The following is a 21,562-nucleotide window of genomic DNA, read 5'->3' as shown; positions in this document are numbered from 1 at the left end:
CTCAAGGGAAATAATTTCCACTGTGTAGAATTATTGGAAGAAGAAAATAAAACTAAATATAAAGAAGATGACTCATAATGTGTGTGGATATATTATCATTAATGTTATTATTGTTCTGTGGTTATAATAATATTGATTTCATTTAATGCTGCTATTTAATTCTATGTGGTATTATGTTAGGTAAAACAGTAGACCAGCAACCATGAATAAGACAAGCTGCATATTTAGGGATGGCATTTAGGCTTGCACATTCCCAATTAGCTTTTCAAATAACCCCAGTCTTGAGGAATCTACTTTCAAAACCATACCTGAATGCTAAAATAGAACTGATGAGTGGTGATAGGTACAAGTTGTTATACTACAGCTTTTGAAAATAGATTATGTTTCTTATTTCAAAAAACATAGCCAACACTTACAGAATTATACAACAAAATCACAATATCTCTTTATTTTATGAATTCATATACTCAACTACTAAAACATGGTCTGAATATTTCATTAGTTCCTTTGCATTTAAGTTTACTGATTATAGTCTAAATAAACTTATTTTTGATAATAAAGGATACCTGAATCATACTTTTTAAATTATCCTTAATTTATAATAAAGCATGTTAGCATTATTTTGTTGAGTCTTCTCAGTTAAAGCATATGTGGATTCATTAGGGGAAAGTGTTAATTTGCAACAATGTTTTAAATAACATGTGATGGTATTAGGTAAATAGAATAAACTACTTTCATTGACTGAGGTCTTCAGTATTTAAGGTAGCAAACTTGAAATTTTCTGAAGTACTTTCATAGGGGAACTGCCATTTTCCTGTTAATTATCATCTCTTAGTGTTCAAAATTAACTCCTCCTAGCTCAACATAACAGTTACCAATTTTCCCTTTGATAATTACCACTTAAGAGAGCAGAACCTCTTTATTTTCTTACTCTCTTAATAACAAATAATAATATTAAGCACCTAATCTCTTACTTATTTTAACATAATAGCTATCATAGAAATGATAGATAGCAGAGTTACCCTTGCTAGTTTCTTCTACATTGAAGAAGCAGACACCCATGTTACTTTATTTAATTAATATGGTTGTAAGTTCTAATACATTGAGTTTTTTGAGAGCTGCTATTGTCCACATTTAGGCTCAAGCCTGAGTTAAGTTTCACTAGAAGATTCAACTTTTCTTTACATACTAATTTGGCATAAGACATTATCTCTAATGCCTTTCATATAAGGTATTTTCATAGAAGGCACATTTCAGAAATGTCTCCAATAAAAGATCCATGTACAATTCATTTTCCTTAAAAACAATTTGAGATGTAAAACAAAGGAAAACACCTCTCCAAAAAAAAAATCTTTAATATATCTGCTGCTGGTGTGTGATAATAATTAGGTTTGTAACTCTCTTATATTAAGAACAGGAAAGGATCACTTCCACATCATGTTTTGCTCTCCCTTTCCCACCAGAAGTATCTTTAAATAACAGGTTTATCATTTTAGAGTACCCAGATCTGGGTATTTTAAAGAGGTATAGAGGTTAAACTGGAACTCTAATGATCTCTTATTTCATACTCTAAACGTAGCTTGTTTCATCACTTGCTTTTTGTTCATTTTATTAACACCTCCAGGCAGCCCCCCTTCTTTATAAAATAATCAGCAAGATCAGGTATACAGGAATCATTGTAGTTGATAGGATTCACTATATCTTGAACTGGAAACTATCTCTGGGGCAATCTCACTAGTAGATTTAAGAACACATCTCAGAGGGATAGGAAAATACTTAGTTCATCAAATATTCTACCTTGGGAAATTTCCCCTATCCCCTATCAATTGGTTATAGATTTCCTAAATATTCTAGTTCTGCTATTGTCTCTGAATTCATAGGACACGTTAGAGAAACAAGCCTTTGGAACTTTTAGGCCCTTTTAATTTATTAAAGAAAGGTAACTTGTGAGACAAATCTACATGAAGCTAATCATGCTGAGTGAAAGAAATAGAATGACATTCTCTAAAAAGCTACTACTATATGATTCTACATATAACCTTCACTTATTGCAGACACCAGCAATGATGGCTTTGCTCAAAAGGTACGAGCACCACTGTGGAGTTCTCTTCAGTTTTTGTGCAAATATGTATAGCCAGGATCCACACTCGGGCACAAGTATTGTAGAAAGACTCAATTTTTAAGGCTCTCTTTAAAAAAGCAAAGACTCTAGTAACAAGAGAAATGCAGTCTAGCAACAAGTTTACTAGAGGGCTCCCTGGAGGAGCAGAAACAGAAATTTCAGCAGCCTGATTCCTCTCAACCCTTATCACTTCAAAGAATACTGTTTCTGAGACTCTACTCTAAGACACTTGAAGATCTTTTCCCAGTATTTTCAATAGCCAGTGATCCTCTTTAACCCCCAAAGCTCCTCTCCCAAGTATTAGTTCTCAAAGCAACCCCTTTTGCAAGTAGCAAGCATGGACTACATTCTCCGTGACGGGCTGTCAGCTGAAGCTCAGAAATGCAGCCTATATGCTCTGGCTCCTAACAGTCCAGAGAAGGCGCTGGCAAATTTAAAGGTAATCACCCTCCCACCACCACCACTCCTTCCCTACCTTCTCTGATTTCGCCTTCCTGGCGTTGTGCACAAACCTGCGACCCAGCTTCTTGGCATACCAAATAGAGGCAAACATAGCGATGCCAATGGAAAGATTTCACAATGAGGCTGCCGCACAGTCAACTTCCCACCTCGGTTCGGAGACAAACAGAATCCAGGCTGGAACTGTCACTTGTAGGCTGTTGCTTTCTCTTTTCCTCTCATGCTGGTTAGCAGAGGGAGAGGGTGGGAGGAGGCAGAGGGGTGGGGGAGCAAAGCAGTACTGTTTGGCCAGTCTGCAGGTAGATTTGCATGCTGCCTGCAGGAGGTCCGGGAGAGGCCGGTGCTGCCTTCTTACCCAGCTCACACGCATCCAGCCAGCTAACTGTGTCTCTGCAGTTCTTCAGTTCTGCCACCACCAAACTCCATGAGTCTCAGAAGGAAGAGATGCTGCAGTTAACTCGTTCACTGGAGGCTCAGCAGTTGCACTCCTTGCTTGACTTCCCTCTGTCTTGACAATACGTGCCAGCAGAGGCAGTGGAAAGACACTTCCACACACACTGCCTCCCAGGTAAATCAGCCAATACAGGAGCTGCCAAGCACTTAGAGGCAGGGCCACCAGGAAACTCACCCAAGGGCACAGGACACAAACAGGTTTCCAAAGCCTGCACCCCTTGTTAAGTGTTCATAGGTTGTAGTGCTGTGTGCGTGTGTGTGTGTGTGTGTGTGTGTGTGTGTGTGTGTGTGTGTGTGTGTGGACCAAGTCCTTTTCAGGTTCCCTCCTCTGCTTCATTTAGTCTAAGGAAAGTACTATCTCGGAATATTACCCAACTTTAGCCTCAGTTTGCAGGTATGACACGTTTCTCAAGGTAACTGGCCCAAAGCAAAGGAGAAGTGAGCAGATCAAGTGTATCGTTTAGAAATGCCTGGATAAAGGTTCTTAGTTTTCAAAATCCTCAGTTCTGTCTCTAAAGAATACCGATGAGACCAAGATATGGAAAATAATTTAAATTTGCTTTTATACTAAAAATGATCTATTTTTTTCTAATTAAAAAATTATTTTCCTCCCAGAGATAATAACTGCCACATGGAAGATTGTGATGTCACTTTGGCAAAGGAAGATTTATGGTAATTCTTAAATAGTTCTAGTCTAAAATCCATTCACATTTGATGTGAACACTAGAGGTTACCAAATGTCATGATCTCATTAGGATTTAGAAGAAAATTTGGATTTAAACTATTTAAAAAAAATACTTCTTTTCAAAGAACTTTTAAATGGAAAGTCAATTTTAAGAATAAATATTTCACCCAATTAGAATGTTTCCCAAGAGGACAAGCAAGAAAACTAACCAAACCAAATTATAACAGCAGGGAAATTTCCTTCCAGTGACATATTAATGAGACTCAATGCAATAAATGTTTTCCAGCTGATCTGACAGAGGTGACTTAGAGTCCAGATAACTGTTGGTACATTTGCAGTTACTTGTCAAAGATATCTCTTTACTCAGAACAAACCACTGGATATCTGTCCTCAAGAGGTGTTAGCTCTTGAGTCAACCAAATTTCAAATAAAAATGTGTGTTGAAGATCCTTATAGACAACTTGAAGTAGATGAGGCAGGTCAAAGTGAGTCAAAGCACATTAGATCCTTCTCTTGGTTTTTTGCACAATCAACATATGTTTTATAGATGAATGAATGATCTGGCTTCTGGTACTGATTTTGCTTCTAAGCTATTTCTTTGTTTTCTCCAAACTTTATAGGTTTCATCTATTAATACAGAGAATGGGACATATGGCTTATTTTATTTGATTATGAGCCACACTTATTCCAGGCTCTATAATCAGGAACCACTCCTGGTAGTGCTCAGTAGACTATATGCAGTGTGAAGATCAAGCTTAGATCAGCCATAAGTGTGCTTTAATCTCTAAAGTACTTCTAGTCCTAGGCATATGGCTTTAAATGCACCTGCCAAGCCTATGAGTGTCTGATTCCAAGTCTATAAGTGTATGAGAGAATTTTTCATGTGAGAAATGTTAAGTGCTCCCTAGAGCCATAGGCTGTATGTAGTACAATGACTCAGTGTTCTAAAAAGACAATAGTGGCCCTATTGGGCAACCCAGATTTTTCTACCATCTTAGACATTTCTTGCTACCCACAGGGTTGTTTTTGCCCTTGGTTTTGTTTGCTCTGTGTTCGTACTTCCTATAAACTCCCCTTTTCTTTCATTTCCTTTTGATAGTCATAGACAACTCCTGGGCAAATTTCTCCACATCACATACTGTACTCTTTGGAGGAAAATGCACCATGGAAACCCAACAAATAAATAAATGATAACCCCTGCTTAGTTTTGAAGAACTACTCAGCAGTAACACAATTTATCCTAATATTGCATGATGCTAAAGGTATTTATTATTCCTGCCTTCAAGTTTGTCAAAGCCACATTATCATTGAACAACTATTCAGATATCATGCTAAGTAGATTAAAGGGGGACAGAAGTTCTTAAATTAATGCATAGAATTTTTTGTTTTTAACATGTTAGATGGGATCCTGTAACAAAGAGGTGAGAAAAAGGTTGAGCTTTAAAAATACAGATAACATAAGGTAAATCAAAGAATGTTAATTTACACTAGAACTGAAATAATTTTTGAAGTTTTCTCATAAGTTAATACTTTCTAAACCACTAAAATGGAGACATAGAGAGATATTGATTCTTTTGTTTGCTTTTACTTTACATTAAATATTGGATGAACTTTAAAAATCTCAACTCTACACATGACCTAAAGATCATAAAATTTTGTAAATTGGAATTCTTTAAAAATTAAAAGACTCATCTAAGATTGTACTTTCAAAAAAATAAAAACTATTTTTAATTAAACTGACTATTTTTAGTAGAAAAGGAAGCATAGATTAGTATATTTGTTCTCATGAACCAGAGTTGTATCAATAAAATCTTTGGCACAATGTCACATCCAAAGTATATTTGTGCAATCTGTATAATGTCAAAAGAGAAAGATCTACAAACTTGGAAAATCTAAGTCAATAAAAACACATTTAAAAATTTTTAGCGGCAGAAGCATTTTTGAAATGAGTGTCAAAAGAATGGTTCTATTGCCATAGGTATACAAGATGTTGGGTTGTCTCTAAACAGGTGTACTAGTGACAGGCAGCAGCTGCCCATAGAAAATTTTAATAATTTCTATCCATTATTCTGCTGATTGAGATAAATAACTTTAGAAGCTCTACTGCTTAAGGTGAGCAGATTTTTCAGGTAATTTCCATTTTTTTACCATCAATATGTGAAAATGCCTTTTCCTTTATAATTTTATTTTAATACCTCTCATATGACAGAAGCTGACCCATGCAGCTGAGTTTGAGATGCAACACTAATCCTTTTAAGTAGCTTTGGGATCATGCTCCCCCACACCCCTCTTAATTTTCAAGCTAAATGTAAATTCTAAACTAAATAATTAAGTATGTGAAACTATTCTTTATCCCTAACACAACAAACTTTCATTAAAAATATAAACATAATATAGATGAGTATAAAAGTGGAGTTAAAATTAAATTCTAGATCAATCTGAAAAGCTATTTAGGTAAGGTGTTAAATATATACCAAAGAAAAAATGTTTAATATATTAACCAGTTATTAGTCAAGTCAATAAAATTCAAATATTTTATATTATGCAGATACATATTGATATCATTTGTATAATATTTGTTATTAGTCTAATATTAAATAGTATAAAATATGTAAGAAATTTAGACATAATATCCAACTTCACAGGAATGCCCAGTTAATATTTCTGTAAGATAATGATATTAATTTTATCACTAGAAAAAAAATTAGAATATGGTTTATAAGCTAATTTATAACATATAGGACTATATGAATTTTTTCAAAGAACATGTTAATATTATTGTTACTATACATATGATTTAAAAGTAAACAATGCTTTTGCAGAAGTGCATTTAATGTTTTCTTTATGTCCCGCAGAGATAATAAAAGAAGCAACCATTCCTCTCAAAGAATTATATAGTTGGTGAGATATATCTTTTATTTATTTATTTATTTATTTATTTATTTATTTATTTATTTATTTATTTATTTATTTATTTATTTATTTTGGTTTTTGGGTCACACCTGGCAGAGCTCAGGAGTTCTTCCTGGCTCTATGCTCAGAAATCGATCCTGGCAGACTCAGGGGACCATATGGGATGCCGGGATTCGAACCACCGACCTTTTGCATGAAGGCAAACGCTTTATCTCCATGCTATCTCTCAGGCCCCGAAATATATGTTTTAATATATAAATCAATTTCAGTGTGGGTTGACATAATAATTATGTATAAAACAATTGGATGTTAAAATTGGCATTTTTTCCTTTCTATATGATATAAGCCATATAATAAATAAGTGCCAATCGTGTAATAATTAGCGCCAACATATATACATTGAGTTTAGTAGATAAATATTTCTGCACTTTTATATGTAACAAAGGAAAAATGGTCTTTTTAAAATTCTAGTCTATATTGATATTTATGTCAAAATCACTATATTTAAGCTGACCTATTTACAAAAAGATATATTTCTGTCTCAAGATAAAATAAATCATAAATGAATGTGAAAAAGTGCTTTGAGTAGTTATAAATACAAATCTACTGACTTTAATTATGAAAGGCTAAATGTTTTTCCTTTTTACATACATACATAGTTTACATCATGTAAACTAACTCTCCAGTGTGAATATCTCACATCCTTTCTTTTAACTACAGAGTAATAATGGAGTTAGTTAAACAGAACTTTCAGAAAGCATTGTATCATTCACTCCTTTACCTATCACATTCTACATATGTTTTTTAGGTAATTATTCAATTAACATTTTATTTAGGTAATGTTAGTTTGTATGTTTTAGAAATCCAATATTAATTTGCATTCCTAGCCAAAGTACTTGGTTTTAAAGAACATAGATCATTGGTGTCCAAGAGATAATAAAGCAGGTATGGTGCTTTCTTTGCATATGAATGACCTGGGTTCAATTCCCCAGTAGCATATAAGGTGCTCTAAGAGAGAGTGAGCAAGAGAGATTGTGTGAAAAAGAAAATAAAAAGAAAAGGAGAAAAAGTATGGTAAAACTTCCTAACACACCTCAATCAAACATGTTTTTAGGGGCCGGGTAGGTGGCGCTGGAGGTAAGGTGTCTGCCTTGCAAGCGCTAGCCAAGGAAGGACCGCGGTTCGATCCCCCGGCGTCCCATATGGTCCCCCCAAGCCAGGGGCGATTTCTGAGCACATAGCCAAGAGTAACCCCTGAGCGTCAAATGGGTGTGGCCCAAAAACCAAAAACCAAAACAAAACAAAACAAAAAAACAAAAAACAAAAACAAAAAAAAACATGTTTTTAAATTAATTATTTTATTTAAACACTGTGGTTACAGGTTGTTCAAAATACATTTTTTTTTCACATGATGCAGAGGTGTGTTTCAGAATTGAGTTTCAGTTAAACAATGTACAAAACCCTTCACCAGCAGGACAAATCCGTGTGGGGAAACTTGCCTCAATCAAATTTATTGGCACATCTAGATTTATCTAAAGTAAAAAAAAATTAATGTGTAGTGGATCATAGGTTATTTATACCTATCAACTTAATAACTGTGTCCATCTGTCTAGTGACTTTTACTAAAAATTTATTTTCAATTTATAAAAGATGATGATATGAGTATGAGTCTATATTCTACTTGTACAGTATAGCTAGACATTACATTTTCTAAGCATAATGAATAATGTTATTTTTATGTATATTTTCTTAATTACTACTAGAAAACTTAAATCTTTTCATATGCTTCTTGACTATCTGAAATTCATTCTATTTAAAACTTTTCCTTTTTAAAAATTGGGCTAGAATTTTCATATTGATTTATAAAAGTTTTTTCTTCCTTGTGAATACTAATTCTTTGTTAATTACATGCTTGGCAAATTTCTGCTTCTAGTCTTTGACTAGTCCTTTATTTTCACTAATTATTTTAACATTTGAGTCTTCATAAACTCTTAACTGAGCTAAAATATATCAGTTTTTCATTTGCATGTTTATATATATACATAAATAAGAAATTTTCTTGGGGCTGGAGAGAGAGCTTGAGATAAGGTGCTTGCCTTGCATGCAGAAGGACAGTGGTTCTAATCCCAGCATCCCATATGGTCCCCTGAGCCTGCCAGGAGTGATTTCTGAGCGTAGAGCCAGGAGTAACCCCTGAGCGCTGCCGGGTGTGACCCAAAAGCAAGAACAAAACAAAACGAACAAACAAAAAAATAAGTTTTCTTTAATAAAATTCATAATATATACTCTTCAAAATTTAATTTTTCACCATGTCAACAATCCTTTCAGATCACAAGCATTGGAAATAGAAAATAATTACAAAGAAAAATGGGGAAAAATCTCTAATACTTAGAAACTAAGTAAAAATAAAAAGAATATATGAAATTAAAAAGTGATCATTGAAAACAGACGTTATAAAACAAAATAAATTATAAATAGTATAGAAATCAATGAATGGCCAAAGTTTACTTGGTAGAGTGGTGGGAGGTAAAAGCTGAAACTTGTGGTGGTATGCATGGATCTATTATTAACTGTATTATAAAGCATGGTATTACAATATAAATAAATATATAAATTTCAGTTGAATGACATTTATGGTGTCAGGTAGAAATTTATTTTACCTCTTTACAGCAATTGTCATTTATTTGAATTTTATTATTGGTATATAGAGTCTGTTCCTTTTCTTACTAACACGTAACCCACAAAAATCATTAATATCTAAATCATAACAAATCTGCAAATAATTATTTTACATTTTTGGTGGCATTCTATTTTACTTACTTTGCCACTAATCTAGATTTCTGAGATTCATAATAGAAATGTGTATCTGAAAAATCAATAACTCATTTAAAATATTAAAATTAATTAACCAGTTGTACAATTGATCATTTTAACACTATTGCCAATTTTTCATATTATTATGTTATAATTTTAGACCTACTTGTAGTACATCTATTCCCTATCAAATTACTACTACAAAATTTTTTTATTTTTTTTTGTTTTTTGGGCCACACCCAGTAACGCTCAGGGGTTACTCCTGGCTATGCACTCAGAAGTTACTCCTGGCTTGGGGGACCATATGGGACACCGGGGGATCGAACCGCAGTCCGTCCAAGGCTAGCGCAGGCAAGGCAGGCACCTTATCTTTAGCGCCACCTCCCGGCCCCAATACTACACATTTTTTTTTTTTTTTTTTTTTGGTTTTTGGGCCACACCCTGCTCAGGGGTTACTCCTGGCTATGCGCTCAGAAGTTGCTCCTGGCTTCTTGGGGGACCATATGGGACGCCGTAGTCCGTCCTAGGCTAGCGCAGGCACCTTACCTCCAGCGCCACCGCCCGGCCCCAATATATAATACTACACATTTTTACAATTAAAGTTAACTCAGAATAAATTCTACATACTATCAATTTATTTTTTCAACTTTATCTTAGCACCTGAAACTTCCTAAATGTTCTCTTTACTTATGTAAATATATATGTTTTGATGTTAATTTTAGAAAATAACTAATAATTAAATGTGTTTGATTTTTAAATTATTTTTCTTGAACTGCCTGAGTTCACATAAGTATATAAATAATAACATAGATAAACAGTTATTTCTAAATAGACAGTAATTTTCCACTCACCACTTTGAAGATATTTCACATTGTTTTCTGGAATCTATTTTTGTCAAAAGATGTGTGTTGTCAATCTAAGTATTCTACTCACAAAGTATCTTATTTGTATTTATCATGATTTGTTTGAAGATTTTTACCCTTAATTTGTAGTTACAATTTTAATCCTCTACATGTGTATTACTTACTATATTTATTTTTAGAACTCAATATATTTTTAAATTCACCTAATCTTTAAACATTGTTTTTTAATTGAATTCTTTCTTTATTCTTTAGTCAGTTCTATAATGTTTTCACTTCAAATCATATTTGATTTATAATCTTTATTTGATACTCTTAGAATCGTATTTTCTTGGGAGTATGAGACACATATGGTGTTTCCACTCATGAAATTGATTTCTATGTGTCAAAATACATTTTTATTTTGAGATAGTTTTTAGTAATCTTGAATTTGAGGTGGGAGTTTTACCATTAGTTGGCAACTGTTGCTATGAAACATTTTCAGTCCTTTGAATTCCCCAGTGATTTCACAAGTATAGGAACAGTTTCATCTTTAATATTTTACTCAGTACTACTCTCCCCACGCACAAAGATTAAATTTACTTTTCCTTCTTTTTTATTCAGAAATACAAATGCTTAGAACTTCCTTGGCTAATGAATGGAATTTTTTTTTTTTGAAACACCCTCTCTACACACACCCATTATACCCTGTGTGTCTCGGGGCTTACTCCTGACTATTTTGGTATCATTCCTAGTGGCTCACCCGTAATTATATGGTGTCCCAGGTATCAAACTTGAATTGACCATTTGCAAGGAAAGTGCTTATCCTTCTGTACTATCTCTCTGGTCCCAGAAGTACTTTCTTCAATGGGAATTTTGTTTTGTTTTACACACAATTCATAAAGTCTTAGTTTTATCTATCCTTTTACTCATTCTTAGGTCAAGTGTCTTGCTTTATACATGGACATCAGCCCAGCCCTCTTATTTCAGTGGTGATATTTAATTCCATTTATTCCAGTAATCCCATAAGTACCTTGGAAAAGCCAATAAATTAATTTGGCATAAATCAAAACTTACCTATAGAAAAGTTGGATAATTTATATGAAATGTAATTGTTTACATACCAAATCAACCTGGAGTAAGGCCTGAACCACAGTATAAGAATAATTAAAATGGTATTTAAAATTTTATTTATTTTAAAAGTTTACAAACTTGTACAATAGTTCACAATGCATAATTTCTACAGTTAAATGTTCTTATATTGGTGGGCGTAAGTTGTGATTGCAATGGCTATTAAAAGTATGTAGAGCTGAGTGTAGACAGATGAGCATAGACGTAGACATCAATCTAGCAGCTAGGAATGAGTACCTACAAGAATATACAAGAATGTTGAGTAGAGAATGGATATGTAATAAGCTAGCCCACAAAAATTTGATTAGTTAAAACATTTTTTATAAATAATTCTCTTCAAATGTGCATACCTTGCCAAAGCATGCTGCAAGTACAATTAAACAACACTCTTTTACCTAAATTATTAGAATAGGAATTTCACATCACTTTTGATTCCATGAGGTAATCGATCTATCTCAGCAAAAGCGTTTTTCTTATCTAATTATATGAAGTAATTTGGGGTTCAATGCTCACATTTTAGGTTCTATTTTAGCCAATTCCTTACTCTGGTATTAAACTATATAATATTTTTCAAAGCTCTTAAAATTATATAATTTATTAAATACAATGGTTATCTTTGATGAACTCTTAATCTTGCCCTATCATATTTGTGTTTCATAAGAATAACTTGTTTTGTGAGCCATCCTATGTTTGTGTTTTATGTTTTGTGTGTGTGTGTGTGTGTGTGTGTGTGTGTGTGTGTGTGTGTTTGAGCCATACATGGCTATGGCTTAGTTTTAGCTCTGTGGTCAGGGATCACTCCTGATGGTCCTCAGATGGGCAAATACAATGGCACCGATCAAACCTTGGTCAGCTGTATGCAAGTTAAATTATATACTTGTACTATCTCTCTGCCCTACCCTTTGCATCTGTTTTTAATTTAGTTATTTTCACTGGGAGGACTAGGGGACATAGCTGGCAGTGCTCAGCACAACTTCCAATCAGCCATGAACTTTCAGAGAACAAACTGTGAATGGACATATCCAAGTCAAGTACCCCTGTACTATCTTTCCAGCCCTGTAATTGTATATTTTACACCTGCTTTTACCTCTCACAAAAGTCCTACTTAGATTTACATCTTATTTCCTGCTCTCTATCAATCATTATATGATCTGATAACTCTGCAATACTTTATAAGAATTGATGAACTCTATGACAATTTTACTGACTACTCCCAGACACAGCCTTGTTTGTCATTGTCTTCTATTTCCTTCTATACTTGGTAAAAACATCAGGTTTAGCTCTCATTACATTTATTTGTACTTAAGTTCGAACTTAAATGTTTCTTTTTAAATGGCTGTGAACAATTGCAGAAAAATACTGGCTTATTGATTTCTGTATCTTTGGAGATTTTCAGTCTTTTATAAATAGCTATATTTAACACATTTCAATAATTCAACTGTTGTTTGCTAAATGAATAATTGAATGAGCATACAACTAAAATTTAATATTTCAGATAATAAAGGACATTAAATAGACATCTAAATAGATGAATTATATTGCATTTGTATATTATACTTTCTATTTATAACTAATTGTAACTTATTCTCATATACAAATTTATGTATAAAAAGTAAGTCAAAGTCATTTTACTAAGAGTTCAATGTACTTATAAAACATCAAATCGGGGCTGGAGCAGTGGAGCAGTGGTAGGATGTCTGCCTAGCACATGGCTACCTAGGAAGAACCATAGTTTGATCCCCAGGCGTTCCATATGGGCCCCCAAGCCAGGAGCAATTTCTGAGCTCAAAGCCAGGAGTAAAACCTGAGCATCACCGGTGTGGCCCCCAAACCAAAACAAACAAACAAACAAAGCATCAAATAGTATGTCAATGAGAAGATTAATTTGTGATTGGTCACAATTGTCAAATTTATACTTTGTAGCTTCTTTAATTTCTTAAATAGTTTAATCTTTCACATAATGTAACATAACAATATTAATAAAAATAAACCTCTTCCATTTCCTTAAAAATGAAATTCACTAATGAAAACATACAAATTATTCCTCTTCCCTTCTGTCACCTTCATAAAACAGAAACAGCAGCTGCTGAAATCCTCAGTGCAAATGTCAATTGCAGATAGTGTTACTCAAAATATTCTGCTATTAACTTTAAACTCTCTCTAGCTTAAAGAATAATACACAATAAAAGAGTAATTGCATTATTTTTATATCTTCCATGATTGAACAAAAAGAAAAAAGAGAAAGGACAATTGTTGGTGTTCTTTTTGTCAGTTATCATATAAAGAAACTTGGATGCAATTTTAATATACTCTCTTAAACACACTATAAGTAAGTTATCCTTTACTGTATTTTATATGTCTTCTCAAAATTATTATACCATCAATTTATGTTATATGCATATACTATGTTGTTAGTAGTTAATTAAATTTTTTCATTTGACATGTTTTTATTTAAATAAATATAATTTCAAAGAGCACTCATCACAAGAAAAAAAATAAAACCTATTCTCCCAAAGTGAATAAGGTATATAATAAATTAATATTAATTATACTAAAATAAAAATAAAAACTTGAGTTATAGTTAATTGGTGATTTATATTTAATTTTTATAGTTAAATTCATATTAATATATAAATATATATAAAAATTTACCGACTTAAGGATATAATAGGAAATACTCTCACTTATTTATTTATTTTTTTGGTTTTTGGATCACACCCAGCAGTATTCCGGTTACTCCTCGCTCTAAGCTCAAAAATCTCTCCTGGCAGGCTGAGGGACCTTATGGGATGCTGGGATTCGAACCATTGTTCTTCTGCAAGCAAGGCAAATGCCCTAGCTCCATGCTATCTCTCCGGCCCCTCTCATTTTTATTGAATAAAGAAATTGCTGAGTCAAATACTATTAGATTTATTTTATATATCAGAAACTAATTTTTTAGGTCAGTTTTTCAGAACAAATAAAATTTGAATCTTGGTTAGTGCCTTCTTTCTTAATTTTTAATAATTAAGTTTAGTGCAAAATATGCAGTTAGGATAAAATATGATAACAAATAAATGTGAGAAGGGTAAGGGGTAAATAGATCTTATAAATTTCATAAGCTTCTGTAAGCAGTTGGGATTTGTGCAATGAGTGTGCTATGAATGTAAAGCAATTTTCAAGCATTAATGTGATAAGACTAATGTTTTAATAAGATCATTCTTGCTGCTGATGTAAGAATTATGATTGTGGGACTAAAGCTAAACACAGAAAACATTTTTAGAAACCATAGCTGTTATATCACTTTTAAAAGGCTTTTTTTAATTTTGGTTTATCGGGCCACAACCATTTGATGCTCAGGGATTACTCCTGACTAAGCGCTCAGAAATCGCCCCTGGCTTGGCTTGGGGGGACCATATGGGACACCGGGGGATCGAACCGTGGTCCTTCCTTGGCTAGTGCTTGCAAGGCAGGCACCTTACCTCTAGCACCACCTCGCCAGCCCCGTTATATCCAGTTTAATATAACAATAGCTTGGATAAAGCCAATATGCACAAAAAATTAAAGTAAAGAGTGGTTAGTTTCTGAACATAGATTGAAAATGTTCAGTTTGTGTTTTGAGAGAAGCAAGGATGCCTTACTTATAGCAGCCTAAACTACTAAAAGACTAGATTTAGTACTGACTGAAATAAAGGCTGTGACCTTTTATTAAGAAAAAGTTTTTGTAGTCAAATAAGCAATGAAATTCTGAATGTGCTAAATTTGAGGCATTAGAATGGAGATGTTAAGTTTTTAGATATACAAGTCTAGCATTTGAAAGGGGATATAAGCAAATAAATGTATTTAAAGTCATGATCCTGAGATGTGAAAATCTCAAAGAGCAAGGCATTAGTATTTTAGTGTATTTAGTGTACTGTATAATTTTTTTCTAAACTATGAATTCTCTGAACAAAATCAATGAATTACTAGATGAGATGGTACTAAAAGAATGTTGGAAGCAAGAAATATACAAGAAATTGATGTTTCTTTTGAGGGCAAAAGGTTTTGTGTAACTAACATACTAATATATCTACCATTTTTATATGTCAACAAAACTAATCATCTCACTTAATATTCAAAGAGTTCCACCAAGGCTGGCTCCTCTTCACACATATTATCAGTGAAATGAAGAAAATTAACTGAAGTCATTCAAGTCACAGTGAGTCTGAAATCCAGCAAAGATTATTCCAGCTTCCAAACACCAGTGGCTCCCTGGTGTGTCTGTCATATATGGCCAATCTTTCTTCTTTGAGATGGAACCTAGAACTCCTACAAGCATGCTAATGGTGTTGGGGAGGAGAAACCCTTTTAATCTCTTTATTTTTTTATTTCTTCTGTAGTATTTTAATGAAGTACTTGTGAAAGTACTGTTTTGTCTCAGAAGAACTTAGTAGAGTGTTGCAAGTCATCCCCTGAAGAGGTTGACTGATGGAGGGATGGAGGATGAGGTCTTTCCCCTCCAGCTCGGAGCACGTGTCTGCCACTCTGTCCAGCCAACGGTTCTGAGGTGAAACAGCAGGTAAACAGCTCGCAGTCAGGGTTGTGGGAATATTAGCTTTATTCGGTGGACAAGACTGAAGTCCAAAGACTCAGCATAAGTTCCAGCCAAAAGCTTCTCGCTTTTTTTTGTTTTTATCTCCCAGAATCAGGTACCACCCAATGGTGGGATCAGATACCACCCAATGGTGGAAGCAGAATCAGGTACCACCCTAGGGTGGGGGCAGAATGCCAGGTCACACCCTAGGGTAGGGCACAATCACCAATCAGGGTAGGGTCAGTAACATAATAATCCCCTAAAATATTTACATACACAATTCCCCCATTTGTTTAGGGTAGGGTCAGTAGCATAATAATCCCCCAAATATTTACATACACAACAGTAGAGTTTAAGAAAACAGTTTTGTTCATTTTTGGTGACTTTTTCCCTGGATCTCTCTGGGAGAACATTCCTGGGTCTAGGTTACAACAAATTAAGCAATTGTCTCACCTTTATAGTCTTATAAGGGTACTAAATGGACAGAGATTTACTGCTAAAACTCTAGAAAAACATTATATCTAAAAGCATAAACTTTGGGAGTTATTCTCAAAAAGGAGGTCATCTTCACCTAAAACTATCTAGATACTAGTGTAAGATAGGGAAAGATTTGATGGTACAACCAACTGAACTCAAAAACATGACCAATTGAAAGAGATACCTATAAATGTAGAAATAAACTATCACTTTAGGACTGTAAAATAGTGTTATGTGAAAGTTTGGAAGGTTTTTAAATTTTTGATTAACAAGATGTCTTTGCATGCAGAAACTCTGCATTTGACCCCAGGAACCACATAAATTCTCTAAGAGTAAAGAGTTGTAACCACAAGCAATTCTGAGGGTATGAAAATAAGCAAAAATGTTAAACAAGTATTTATAACACAATCGGGAAATTTCTCTCTTAGGCAGTAGCCCAGAGTTAAAAACATGTTTACTCAAAGATTGTATAGAATTTTAACTACTTACTCTTAACAGTCAAAAATGAAAGAAACATTGATCAAACTATGAATAAATTGTGATACATTTATACAAGAAAATGTTAGCCAATAATTTTAAAAGGATAAATTATTGCTATCAATTAAATGTATGAGTGAATTCCAAAATAATAAGGTTGAGTAAAATAAATCGGATTAAAAAATCTACAGTATGATTTAATTTTAAAATCAAAATTTTAAAATGTTGAAATTTTACAGTATGATTTAATTATAAAGATCTAGAAAATATAAACACACAAGAAAAGAATTTTTGTTGCACTGGTAAAAATATGTGTGAGAGGAAAAGAATTATAAAAAAATGACCTTTTGGTAGTATTATCCATGCCCATTAGAGTTAGGTGTATATTTAGGTGTATATTTAGGGTTTTCTCAGGGTGCAGTTTAGGAATTATGGTTAGGGTTAGAGTTAGGTTAGGGTTAAGTTTAGGGCTATGTTTATAGTGAAGTTAAGGATTAGCTTTAGAGCTACATTTATAATTTTTATTTGCTTAATCACTGTGTTTACAAAAATGTTCATACTGGGGTTTCAGTCATCATCCTTCACAGTGTGATCTTTCCACTTTCAATGACCCCAATTTCTTCCCCACCCCAAACCCCTGCCTGTTTCTCAGACAGGTATTCTGCCTCTCTCCTTCACTATCATTGTCATGGTCCTCCCAGGGTACAGCTTTATTGTCTCTGAATATAATTGTCATACTGTCTTTTATTTTTACCTATATCATCAGATGAGTGAGACTATTCTATGTCTATACCTCTTCTTGTGGCTCATTTCATTCAGCATGATAGTCTCCATGTGCATTCATATAAAGACAAATTTTGTTACTTCATTTTTCCTAATAGTTGCATAGTATCCCATTGTGTAAATGTACCACAGTTTCCTTAGCTACTCTTCTGTTGTTGAGCATGTAGGTTGTTTTCAGAATCTAGCTATTGTAAATAATGCTGCTATAAACATAGGGGTTCAGAGGACTTTAGTATATTGTGTTATTGTGTTCCAAGGGCATATCTGTAGAAGTGGTATTGCTGATCATATCAGAGCATAATATCCATATTGTTTTCCAGAAAGATTGGACTAGAAGGCATTCCAAACAACAGTGAATAATAGTTCCTTACTCCCCACATCTCAACCAGGACAGGTTGTTCTTGTTCCTTGTGATATGTGCCTGTCTCTGTGATGTAATGTGATGTCTCACTGTAATTTTGATTTGAATCTTCTGATTAATACTTATGTGGAAAATATTTTTATGTACCTTTTGGCCATCTGCATTTCTCCTTTGAGCAAAGGTTTACTCATTTATTCTCTACATTTTTTGATGGGGTTAAATTTATTTTTTCTTGTTAAGTTCTATTTCTATCTTGTATATTTTGAATATTAGTAGTCAGATGAGTGTTGGGTGAATAGTGTCTCCTATTCCATAGGTGGCCTTTGTATCCCAGTCACTGTTTCCATTGAGAATCAGAAGCTTCCAAATTTAATGTAGTCCCATTTCTTTATCTCTGCTTCTACTAGTTTGGACAGTGGTGTTTTCTCCTTAAAGATGCCCTTGGACTCGGAGTAAGAAATGGCTGACTGTGAGGACTGCCAGATGAAGTGCTGATTGCTTCACCTGCGGAGTCTCCACCCTGCTGTGCTTCTTCTGTGGAAGCTGAGGACCTAAAGACAACCCTGTCCTGTGCTCCTCTGTCTTTCCTGAATCCTTCAAGCTCTCCTCAGAGCCCTGGGAAGCGAACCCCCCCCCCCCAAACTGCATTCTGAAGCTACCCAGCGAGCAAGTGAGTGAGTAAGAAATGGCTGACTGTGGGGACTGCCAGGTGAAGTGCTGATTGCTTCACCTGCAGAGTCTCCACCCTGCTGTGCTTCTTCTGAGGAAACTGAGGACCTCAAGGGAGCCCTGTCCTGTGCTTCTCTGTCTTTCCTGAATCCTTAAAGCTCTCCTCAGAGCCCTGGGAAGCGAACCACCAAAAAACTGCATTGTGAAGCTACACAGCAAGTAAGTGAGTAAGAAATGGCTGACTTTACAAGCCCAGAAAGGGGAAGCCTCTGAACTCTGCTGGAACTCAGATGCCAGTACCCCTATCTGCCTATGTTCTGTGCTGTGCTCCATTTTTGACCTGATTTCATCCTGTATGTGGCTCTTCTGTGAAAGGCTTGCCTTCCCTGGAGACTTCCCTGGAGGTGAGTTTACAATCCCAGAAAGGAGAAGCCGCTGAACTCTGCTGGAACTCAGATGCCAGCACCCCTATCTGCCTATCCTCTGTGCTGTGCTCCATCTTCGGCCTGATTTCATCCTGTGTGTAGCCCATCTGTGGACGGCTCACCTTCCCTGAAACCTTCCCTGGAGATGAGTTTACAAGCCCAGAAAGGGTGGAGCCAGAGGAGCACAGCCGCTCCGCTTCACTTCCCAGCTGTGCACATCATTTAGCCAATGAATACAACCACAACACGTAGAAAAACCCACAATACAAGTGTGACAATGTGGAAACAACGCAGGCCGGCGCCAGATATAGAGAATGACAGACATAGAGAATGACGATGCATCTCTGATGACTTGAACATGGCCAACCAACTAGTTAGTCTCTCAGATAAGGAGTTTAGAATTGCAATATGGAAGATGTTCAAAGAATTTAAAGAAAATATAGAAGAGAACACTAATAAGAATCAAGAGAATATGAAAATAGAAATCTGAAAACTCCAAACTGAAATTTCAGGTCAAATAGCAGGTCTGAAAAACGCAGTAGATGAATTGAAGGAAAACATGGTTGAGCTTTCCCACAGGTTAACAACAGCTGAGAATAGAATTAGTACACTGAAAGATGAGACGAATAACAATTCCATACAGCAGAAGAAATTGAAAAAAAAAAAAGCCTTAAAACAAATGATCAAACAATGGAAAAATTACTCAAAGAATGGGAACAGATGAAAATAGAAGTCTATGATAAGCTCAACAGAAACAGAGACCCAGGAAGAAAATCTCTAGGAAGAATCAATGGTCAAGAACATCATTAAAGAGAAACTACCAGAGCTAATGAATACACGTGATCAAATCCTGCATGCCTGAAGAGTACCAATTAAAAAGAGACCCCAGAAAAAACACCCTAACAAACATCCTAGTCACAATGACGAATCCCACAGATAGAGACAGAATTCTGAAAGCAGCAAGATCGAAAAGAGAAATTACATTCAAGGGAACATCCTTGAGATTTACTGCAGACCTGTCACCAGAAACACTCAAGGCCAGAAGGCAGTGGTGGGACATAGTGACAAAACTCAATGAAATAAATGCTTCACCTAGAATACCGAACTCAGCAAAACTCACTTTCAGGTTTGAAGGAACAATACATGGTTTCACAGACAAACAACAGCTCAGACTTTAAAGACTCAAAACCATACTTAAAAGAAAAACTGAACAGCCTATTTTAAGACAAGACTGACCAACAGACACACCAAACTTCAATATAAAGATGGCACTAACTCCCACGACAATTCTTTCTCTCAATGTCAATGGACTAAATGCACCAGTTAAGAGACACAGAGTGGCTAAATGGATCAAAAAACTCAATCCAACCTTGTGCTGCCTACAAGAAACTCACCTGAATAGTCAGAAAAAACATAGACTCAAAATAAAAGGCTGGAGGAAAATCATCCTAGCAAACAACACCCATAAAAAAGCTGGAGTGGCCATACTAATATCAGATGATGCAAACTTTATACTTAGGAAATTTGTAAGGGACAAAGATGGACATTTTGTATTAATCAAAGGATACAAACAGCAGGAAGAAATCACTCTCCTAAACATATATGCACCGAATGAGGGGCCAGCGAAATATTTAATAAAATTGTTGACAAATCTGAAAAATAATATCAATAACAACACAATAATTGTGGGAGACCTCAACACAGCATGGTCAACACTTGACCAGTCAACCAGACTGAAACACAACAAGAATATACTAGACCTGAAAAGAAAAATGGAAGAAAGAGGCCTAATAGATATATACAGGACACTGCACCCCCAGAGCCTGGATACACATTCTTCTCTAATGTACATGGGACATTCTCCAGGATAGACTACATGCTAGCACATAAAACATATCTCCATAATATCAAGAGGATAGAAATTTTGCAGTCTACCTTTGCTGACCACAAGGCCCTGAAATTATATGTGAACCACAAAGGGACACAGAAGAAAACCTTTAATATCTGGAAGTTAAACAGCCTAATACTGAATAACCAGTGGGTCCGAGATGAAATCAAAGAGGAAATCAAAACCTTCCTAGAAACAAATGACAATGGAGACACAAACTATCAGAACCTCTGGGACACAGCAAAAGCAGTACTGAGAGGAAAATGTATAGCTTTGCAAGCACACATCAGGAAAGAAGAAGGAGCATACCTGAATAGCTTAATGACGCAGCTCATAGAATAAGAAAGTACTCAACAAAAGGACCAAAAAATAGGGAGACAGAAGGAAATAACAAATCTGAGAGCAGAAATCAATGAAGTGGAAACCCGAAAAACAATCCAAAAGATCAACAAAAGCAGAAGATGGTTCTTTGAAAAAATAAACAAGATTGATAGACCACTGGCAAAATCAACAA

The 21,562-nt window shown here is 34.7% G+C and overlaps 1 protein-coding gene across 9 annotated transcripts in view; it reads right to left on the bottom strand.

The window, feature by feature from the left end:
• DLG2 (discs large MAGUK scaffold protein 2) overlaps positions 1–21,562 on the bottom strand; it is a 2,242,830-nt gene that overhangs the window by 951,154 nt on the left and 1,270,114 nt on the right. The window contains exon 1 of one of the 9 annotated variants that reach the window (XM_049780029.1): positions 2,598–3,114. The exons of 7 other annotated variants lie outside the window; for them this stretch is intronic. In XM_049780029.1, the coding sequence (XP_049635986.1) occupies positions 2,598–2,675 (78 nt within the window). In that variant the 5' untranslated portion in view covers positions 2,676–3,114. Of the gene's footprint in view, positions 1–2,597; positions 3,115–21,562 lie in introns of those variants that run through there. One more of the 9 variants, XM_049780032.1, reaches the window with a different exon arrangement.

This window comes from Suncus etruscus, chromosome 9 (genome assembly GCF_024139225.1).
Source record: "Suncus etruscus isolate mSunEtr1 chromosome 9, mSunEtr1.pri.cur, whole genome shotgun sequence".
Classification (NCBI taxonomy): domain Eukaryota; kingdom Metazoa; phylum Chordata; class Mammalia; order Eulipotyphla; family Soricidae; genus Suncus; species Suncus etruscus.
The sequence above is the reverse complement of the archived record's forward strand: the minus strand, read 5'-3'. Positions and strand labels throughout refer to the sequence as shown.